The sequence below is a fragment of the Dermacentor variabilis genome, chromosome 8 (assembly GCF_050947875.1).
Source record: "Dermacentor variabilis isolate Ectoservices chromosome 8, ASM5094787v1, whole genome shotgun sequence".
Taxonomy (NCBI): domain Eukaryota; kingdom Metazoa; phylum Arthropoda; class Arachnida; order Ixodida; family Ixodidae; genus Dermacentor; species Dermacentor variabilis.
In genome coordinates this window covers 14626170-14635791 of record NC_134575.1, presented here as the reverse complement: position 1 = coordinate 14635791, position 9622 = coordinate 14626170, and the positions used below count along the sequence as shown (strand labels likewise).

General features: G+C 44.9%; 1 protein-coding gene across 1 annotated transcript; it reads right to left on the bottom strand.

The window, feature by feature from the left end:
• Positions 1 to 800: 800 nt before the first annotated feature.
• Positions 801 to 8893, bottom strand: LOC142589683 (juvenile hormone acid O-methyltransferase-like). Its single transcript, XM_075701225.1, has 3 exons — positions 8185 to 8893; positions 4933 to 5098; positions 801 to 1587 (listed from the first exon to the last, which is right to left on the bottom strand). Exons 1-3 carry the CDS (start codon positions 8716 to 8718, stop codon positions 1421 to 1423), a joined length of 867 nt encoding a protein of 288 aa, XP_075557340.1. The 5' UTR covers positions 8719 to 8893; the 3' UTR covers positions 801 to 1420.
• Positions 8894 to 9622: the final 729 nt, after the last annotated feature.

Sequence of the window (9622 nt, the reverse complement as noted above, 5' to 3'; positions counted from 1 at the left end):
TCACGTGACGTCGCAGCCAATGGCAATCCAGGTGCTGTTTCACTGCTCCAGACGACAGACACCGGCTTTTTCGTTCAATGGGCCAAATTAACCGCGCATCTGTGTGCTTCGCTGCATACGGCGCGCAAGCTCGTAAATATGGTGGTGCTTGTCAGTACATGGCCGTGAACAAATTATTCACATCTTTTACATCGGTGTTGTGCAGTATCGCAATCTTTTCAGAGAGTTACATTCTGGGAGGGATGTCAGACTTTAATCTTACTTGCAATTTGACAAAAGTTTCATGTAGTCATTGCTCTTTTGTGACCCTGAATAGCAGCTTTGGACAGCAACAACGTCCTTGCCTGCTGACGTCTGAGTCTGTGAATATGGCCTCAAGCAGGAGGCTGTGTTCTTGGCATAACAAGTTGCACAGTGACATCAATACAGATAAAGTTCAGTGGTTTGATTGCCTAAATATTTCCATATTGAACCTACCAATAAATATATCGACAAACTGGGGTTTCAAATCATTGAGGACATTGCCTACGATATAGAAGCTCATCCATTGCGCAAACAGTATTGTTACACAGCGTTCACGTGAGAAGAAAACTTTTTGTGTGAGAAAAAGTGGCTTCAGGCCCTCTTGAAGTGTAGTGAGCTTGTTTTTAGCACTGAAGTGACAAATTTAAGTGCGCATGTGAATTATAAACGATATACACTTAAAAAAAGGGAAACTTAACAAAAAGGTCTCATTGTGTTTCGGCAACATATAAGGCTTTTCTAAAAAACTGCGAAATCAAGACGTTGGAGACAGCATATGTTTGATCTGACTTCTTTATTCACGAGCATATAGCAGTGATATATAGTCACAGATTATTTGAAGATCATTTTCGTGCCCCCAAAGGTGACACGCGCTAAGCTGCTGGCTACAAAAACTGACTCGTTGACCTTGGCTGGTGACCTGTATGAATTCCTTTCGCTTGATTCTCATTCATTCCTATTACACACCGTTCATAGCTGGCTGCGGTCATTGATAACCTGCGCATATTCAGTGCCGCTCGGACAGCTGACGCACACTAAAGAAAAGCACAAGAATAGTGCCGTTAAATTATACCAGCCGTAACCTCGGCTTGTTGTGACGCATGGACATTTGAGAAATGTTAACAAGAACCTTGCTTACCACCCTCACTCAGCTGAAAAGGGCGCGATTAGAGTTGTTGACGCTAAAATGTCTTACATTAGTCTAGATGTAGACTTTCTATATCTGGCGGACATCTTTTTTTTTTAAATAATTGACCGTTACAAGAAACACTGAACCAGAGTGGTTTAAATCAAGACTGTCGTAAGAAGCACAGCCGCATAGAAAGCAAAATAAATCAAGGATCTTGCGGTGCCTTACATAAGCCTTAAGGCAGTGGCTTTATTTACTCCGCCTATCTCATGGACGTGCTCTTGCGTGGACGCAATAGAAGGCAGCCTTGGCGGCAAATCTGTTTGGCTTGGTTGTAGCGGCACTCTGTACTAACCGAACCCAGTCTCTCTTGACAGCTTCAATGTCGTCCTCCGGAATGGCCTCGTAGAATCCAAATGCTTCAAAAATCAGGCCTGAAATTGTTTCATGGTAAGAAACTCATTACTCGAGAACTTAAAAAAAAGAAAAATAAGAAGGAAACACTCAACAATAACAGGAAATAGAAGAATGTCAGTGAACATAAAATTATGGCGTCTATCATTTTCCAAAGGGCAGTGGCAGTAAAAATAATTTGCTTCAAGGGTTCTTACATCTACGCCTCGGGAACCCACTGAATATCAAAGTAAAACAGGATCGAGGCCCACACCATTGTCGATGTCGTTCAAAAATCAGCACGGTACTTGGGCATATTTTCACATCTGCATTGCTAGTTCAATTGGAACTGACTATAGTGAGGGGGCAGTTAATTTTGACGGGTATTAAGAGCCGATGCAGAACCTGTATAATAGCAAACCACTCCGTCTGGCTTCAGGGTGCTGCGGAAAGGAATCAGGCTCGTGGATACGGAGTCCTGGGTTCGAATCCTATTGCCGAAAAGTTTCTTTAGAGCTGCAACAATAAATTTTTACTGCTTCACTTCTGCCATACTTGTTCTTTTGCCCTATGCTTCACCACCACGCCTAACAGGGAGAGCTCCTGACCAGTGCAGCGAAGCGACAGCCATTTGTAGCCCATGGGAAGGGCGCTGGGGGCCTGAGGTAGATGCCGGGTTAGCGGCCGCAGACCAATAAATAATGACGCGTTGTTACGCTTACTGCCTGGCCCAGGGAGACCCCCGCCAACCCACCTCCCCCCATCCAGAGACTAGCAAAGTTGTGTGCAAATAACATGCGATGAAATAAGAAAGCGGCCCCTCAGTTTACCCTGGTAAAGGGTGCCCATCAAAATAGTGCATAAAGAATTATGACCACTCCCGGCCCTCCCCCCCCCCCCCCCACCATTGTGAGTGCCAGTACAATTTAACAAAGCCACTTGTTCTTGAATCTGGCTATTTGACAAGGCTTAGTAGTTACGCGCTGAAAAAAGAAAGAGAGAAAGAAAAAAAAAACATATGCAGTGCTAATGACTGTTTGGCTTCATACTGTAGTCATGTCAGCTGTCTGCATCCCAGATATCTCAATAGAATCACACGTCAAGTACCTATAGTTTGTCTCAGAAATCTGTGATTAGGGTGCATATACTCGTAGTTACTGTTCTTTTTCAACAGTCTACAGTCTGCACTTAAGGTTGCGCTTCTGGAGCGCGGTTTATGACTGAAACTCTGTTTTCAATTTCTCAACCGGTGAGACCGCATGAACATAAACAGAATAAATTGAGCAATAGCGTTCGACAAGATGTAATCAATATGGGAATAAGTAATCCAGCTATTTTCCCTTGCTTATGTAGATGCTATTTATACTGCATAGTTACAGAAGCATTAATTTAATCTAGCTAATCTCGATTTCTTAACATATCCACCGGTTAAGCGGCTGACTTCGACGATGACGGCGGCGCCCCGCCCAACAAAAAAGTGCGAAATAGTGTGAATTAAATTGTATAACTACAAGATACGCTCAAACATGTATAAATCCATCGTTGGAAACTGCTCTCAGCATGATTTAAACTTTCCTTGATATTATTGCAAAAACCACAATTACACAACTTGGTTGCAAATGTCCTAGATATAGAGATCCATCCGTATACAGTTGGCATCACTGTCGTATGGTAATGCCTTTCTACGCTAGGATAGTGGCGGCTAAGTGGGGCCAGCATTTCAAAGAAGCTAGCTGTCATCACAGACTTTTGAAACAAAGGCGCCAGAACGCAAAAAATTGGTTACGAAGTTCGATATAACGACACAACGAGGATTTCTTACTGATGGGTTTTAAGATACCCTGTAGGTTCTCACTCATGTTATTATTTTGCAGCTCAGAAAGCGTGGGTTAACGACGTTCTAGTGTTATGACATGGTGTAGAGTTGCGCAAAAATCGGCTAAAGATTAGTTTATATCATGGAAGAAGGCAAAAGTAAGAAGACGCCCTGACGTCACTCTTTCTGAAGCTCAGCGATGGCGGAAGTTGCGGTTACTCCGCCATCTTGTCGGCGCAGGTTCTCCTCTCTTGTTGACATTTCTCGCCTTCGGCGCGCAACCACGCCGGGCTGCGCCGATGGGAGCTCGCCGTGGTGGCGCTACCAAGGAATCCATTCGTGGTGTATACCAACGTGATACCGTTGCCTAAGTCATTTCGTACGAGCATTGCGCTCTGGCATTGAAGGAAGTTCATAATAAAGTCCGCTACTTAGATGCGAGGATTTCCTGAAAACAAATGTGTGCATTCTCGCTGCAATGCGAGAATGCACAGGCGATGACCGGCAGCACATTTTAGGCAGATCACGAATTATGGCTCGCCCATCAGCAGGTAATGAGAACTATGCTGGTCGTGGCTTTCTAGAAATCGTTTTGATTTGTTCAAGAAGTTTCGGGTCATAGCACCCCGAAGAAGAGGCCAGCGAATGAGAATGTCGTTGCGATCGAGTTTAAATACACCGACTGCGGCCTGAGGTGTATTGTTCTCACGGCAAGCGAGGCTTTACGCAACAAAGCTTTGTGGCATCCTCCATGCGGTGCCGAACAATGAGCGCGTGTGCGCGCTGCTATCGCGTTGACCGGATCTACGTGCGTTTGCCGTTTGACGTGCGCGCAAGCGTACGTTTTTCTGTCGAGCCTTGTTCACTCTTGCACCGCATCCGCCAACCGTGCCCCCCTTCGAGCACACAGATATCTGCGGTAGAGAATTCGTCCCTTGATTACTCACACCAGCCGTTTGCTTGCTACACTTCCACGTGGCCGTTTTACAATACCACAAATGCATCGTCCGCTGTCAAAAACAGGAACGCTGCACAGCTCTTACTGACCTGCAAGGCGTTCATCATACATATTCTTAAGCCCAACGGTTTCAGTCTATGATTACCACGTTAACATGAGTCCACCGAAGACGGCACTCAGATCGTCCTTCGTCAGTGGCGTGATAAGTGGTGTACGGTGTTGCATCCGCTCCCGTTTCAAACTTTAAACTTCTTGCAGTCCCACCCGACCTCAGCAGCAGCCCTCTGGGACAGCACGGTCTAGATAACAGAGCGGAGCAAAAAACTCTGACTTACACAATCCTGCACACATGACGCCTTTGCCCCGGTACGAGACCTATGGAGCAGCACACACATGAGGGCGCACCACCATAACAAAGCTGCCATGGTGCCCCGAGAACATGGCCGCTACGGCGAAAGGTACCACGTGGCTTCCTACACACTTTGCTCCTAACGCGCGGAGTGGGTAGGGCCCCATCCTCGGCTTTTTCCTTCCTCCGGGGTTTATATCAAAATTTGTTGCTCGAAGTGAATTATTTGGTTTCAGTGTTGAGAAAATAAAAAAAATTCTCACCGACGAACACTTCCACTGTCGGAAACGGCCATTCGCTTTGAAAGACGTGACATGCGACAGTTTCCAGGCCAGCTTCGGCGACGAGCGCTCGCACCTCGGCTTCTATTTTGTCGAGCTGGCCGTCGAAGTTGAACTTGTACTGGAGTGAGAACAGCGGTCTTGGGTCCTATAGGAAAGCAAATTTGGTTGTTCTAAGTGTGCGTAAAAAAAATGCCTTATTCACGACATCTGTCGCAACAGATGCGCTGCTAATGTTTTCATGCATAAGCGAGGAATGTTTTTACAGCCTGCAAGAACAACATTATAGAATATTGGATGCCAGTATGATATCGGAAGCGATAGAAGTGCTGGCTTATGTTAAATTTATTTGCGGAAGGTCGCTTACGTCACTAATGTCTCAGCAATTCCTACTCGACTAGTTGCCGGAAGTGATTTTTCTGTCGCTTTATTGATCTTAAAGGGAGGGTGCTGATGATACTTCCCATTTGAGCAAATGAATAATCGTAATCTACTTTTGCGCAGAGCTCTCGTACAGTTCGAACTAGATCAATCAGCACCCATCTTGTGCGTACATAATAACACTCACATTGTTAGCCTCGGGCCTTTCGAAATCGCGGTGCTCACTATCATATGGCTTTGCACTGCTGGCCTTACTCAAATGAACGTAAATTCTCGCCTAACCTGATGATGTGCGCGAAATCTCTGTGGTCACGACATCGCCGCATGCATGATCTAAGATAATTGGAAGACCGCGGCGTTGCGCGAGCGTAGCATACAAGAAATAACAGTGAAAATGGCAAATGAAGATACCATAAAAAAATACCACGAGGGACTAGAAAGCAAAAAAGAAAGCAAGGAGAAGAAAACTGTGTGAGGAGACACGTCAGGAGGGGTCGTGTGGGTGTCACGGGCCCTGCTTTCTTTTTATAATTGTTTCTCTTGTTGCTCGGGTGGCAACGCGGCATAAAGTCAGCATGGCATTAAAGCATGTAGGCTCGTTTTGTGCAGATACTGGAAGAGCATCTTATGAAATGTACTGTCCATGAGTCACTGTTCATAAATTTAAGGTTGGTCTTTTCTCAACTTCAAGCCACTATGTACACTTTCTTGGACTGTCTTTGCACAACGGTGTGTCTTTAATTTTTTGATGAGCATCCGACGCAACCGCAGGAGTGAATCACTTCGGGCCTTTGTCATTATCTGGGCATGGTGGATGCTATATCGGGCGCTTTTTTCATTGTGCAACAAATTTTAAACACTAGCCTCTGGCAAATATCCCACTTCTAACACTTGATCTAAATCAGCCTGTGTGGTTGAGGCGGTCATTACTTCTATGCATAATCAAAATACCTAATTGAATAGTTCACACAACTACGTTAGCTAATCTTTTAATTAATTACTTACGGCATATATTTCAATCTGAATTGTAGCTAGTGAGTTTACTAGGCATATCAGTTTCGAACTAATTCGGAGGTATATATATCACAGGTTTTGAGATATATGCGGTAGTTACGTCGAAGTTGTTATAGAAATGTCCGGTTGTTCCACTTATTTTATTCAGGAAGACGCTGCTTTTTTGCGTCGAAGAGCAGAAGTAAAGGGAACGCGAATGCATTTTGTCGGATACTGAAAATTATTATCTCGAAACTCGTGTAGTACATAGGGCACGATCCAAGTGGATATGCTTTGCGAACTTACTAGCCACAATTCATAGATCGAAATATGTGTCATGAAGTAACTAATAAGAAGGTAATTTATCGCAATTGTGCTGATTGTGTGGTAACAAAAGGTATACTTCTGCTAACTGCCACAGGCAATTTTTAAAAATTTGTTGCAGCAAATAAAAAGACAGCATGCATACACGTGATGTATGGTCTAAAGCCACCATGGCCCAAAATTTCTCGACACAGGCTTCCTCCGCCCAAGACTAGCTGTGGGAAGGTGAGCGGACATGGGGAGGATGAGGGTACGCGCATCCATCCCTCTGGAGCATAGATTGTCGGGCAGCGCCTCATCCTCCAACTAGCCGCAACGTAGCTAAACCTGTGGCATCACCTTCGATTGAGAGGATACATTCGTTGCGTTTTGAGGACCAGATCACTGTGGGAATTGGCCATTAGCGGCCACTTCACCATGTAGCAGGAGAAATTCGCAACTATTGAACTTCTTTCCCCCTTTGCAAGCTGTTTAAGCATAGCCCGAACAATGTTATTAGCGCTTAGAACTTATCAGCATGGCATTGGGCTCCCTAGTTTATGCTAAAGTCTCCGCGGTTTTGTGCCGTGCACTGTGTCTCGGTTTGACTTTTGGCGCCTTCCTTTTCAATGGAAACAGTGCAAATGTACTCCGCTTTTCTATGATACCACGTTTCTAAAACGGGCCCGTGATAAACTCGAACGCGAAATCACAGAAGCGTACTTTATCGAGTTGGCAGGAGGTAATTGGATCAGCATGGCTTCGCCGTCACTACTGGAAAAGGAAGTTGAGCTTATAGCACGTTTCTTGCGACATCGCGGTGATATGCGAGCATATGTGGTTGATCTGGTGTGTAAATAAGCGGTATGTCATGTGAGTAAATATCTCAATACATACATGCACGTGGTTTTGAGATAATAAACATTCAATTGTAAGCTAGCGCTTGTCTTATTTTCAAGTGTTATCGTTCTCTCCTCATCTGAATCGCGCTGAAAATTTCAAGATCCTTCTGAAAAAGTTCCGCTATCAGTAAGCTGGGTACCTTGCCAGCCACGCCACCCATCATTTAAAAGAGTAAATACATTAAAACCCTTTCTAAGAACTTGAGTTCTTCGGCTTCAGTTGACAAAATATATATTCAGTCCACCACGTTGAGCAAAATTTCGTACTCCGGCTTCCACACTTTCCATAATATCAAAGGAAGCGTTTAGCCACCATTGCTCTGCAATATCGACGATATGAAAGTGACTCTGAAGAAGTGGGTGCAATAGTCATTAGCCATAATTTTTTCGGAGCACAAGTTCTTAACAGCGAAAAAAAAAACAGGAACATGTTCCTATGGCACATCACGAAGGTTCGTCGTACTTGCGCATTCCAAGAGTCAATGAACGTATGTGGGGGTTGAATGTTTCGTCTCATATCACGAAAATATCTGTTTTCTAATAAAGACTATATTCTGGACATCAATGGTTGCTACGATAGCAAAAGTGAATGAAATCGATGTGTTAAAATATCGTAGTCTGAACAATTTATGCAAAACAAAGTATAGAAACTCACAGGAATCACTCGCCGCCATCTTTCCATCAAGTGCACTTGCAGCCAGACATCCGTGAAAATGTTCCAAACGGAAGAGAATACCAGGCACTCCCCGGAAGCGGGCACCAGCAACTTGGCCAGGTCCGCGTAGGCTTTTCGCTGATCCTTGACGAAATGGAACCAGAGAAATGAGTATATGCGGTCGAAGCAGCCGTACTTGCCAATCAGTTGTTGCACGTCTTGGCCGCCAAAGTCGAACACGTCAAACGTGACGCTGTCGTGGCACCTGTGGCGCTTAGCGAAATCGATCATCAGCGGTGATCGGTCGATGGCAACTAACTTCGCGCAGGGTGTGGAGCGAGGTACGAGGAAATCTCTCGTGAATGTTCCCGGTCCACAACCGATGTCCAGATGTTGGTGGTCTTTGGCTGGCGTCTCAAGAAATGTGATTCGGTGAAGTGCACACGAGCCTTCTTTTATGGAAAGATCCTCCAGAGTGGTATACGTATGCGCATGGATGAGATCCGTCGGGCCTAAAAATTGGCTGCCGAACATCTTTAACAAGGGAGCAAAGTAGTGGAGAGTAAGCTCCAAGAAGTTCTCGGCGCCAAATGGCTTTCTAGGACTGACGAGGAAGTGTATATTTAACTGCGCAGAAAAGCGCCTGCCAAGAGATTATTTCGTGGACCTGGAACTATCTAAAGAGACTCGGAATGGTCCACCGCGTGGTTCTGTAGATGGGCAGCTGTTGAACGCAGCGAGTCTTATACGTGTTCTGGCAGAACGCCGACGAGGTATATATATATATATATATATATATATATATATATATATATATATATATATATATATATATATATATATATATATATATATATATATATATATATATATATTCTCTGTCGACTGCCTTGTGCCGCTAACTTACTTCCGCCTAAGCGCCGTCCTACTCGTGTTACGCGCATTAGTTAGCTAGTGATTAGCTCTTGCGGTTTTTATCAGTTCTTTTCTGTCAGGGCAAGGACCGCACGCGTCAGGTTACGCGCGATCTGATACAGCGGACTTCCTAGCGAGAACCCATAGCAGCAATGACATGAAATCTTTGGGACATAACTAGTGTACGTAAGCACTTCTCACGACATCTCGCTTACGTCGTTCATGGAAAGACTGTGCTACGTCTGTAGAAAACAACCCGCTCTGTTTACCACGCTAGGGGCCCTCGATTGTGCAGTGGGCAGATTATTTTCGTAGGCATTGTAAAGAGGGTAAGCGGCATCGGCGGGCTGTTTTCAGGAGCCCTTCTGGAAATGGAGGCGCGCTAAAGAATGATATATGGGAACATGTCATGGCTACCATTCTTCTCAGCTGTGAAGCACCGGCACTGCCACAGAGAGACTATCCTAAAGGTGTCCCGGCTGGCGCTCTTTAACCGTGCTGAATGGCATAAAAATATAGCGTA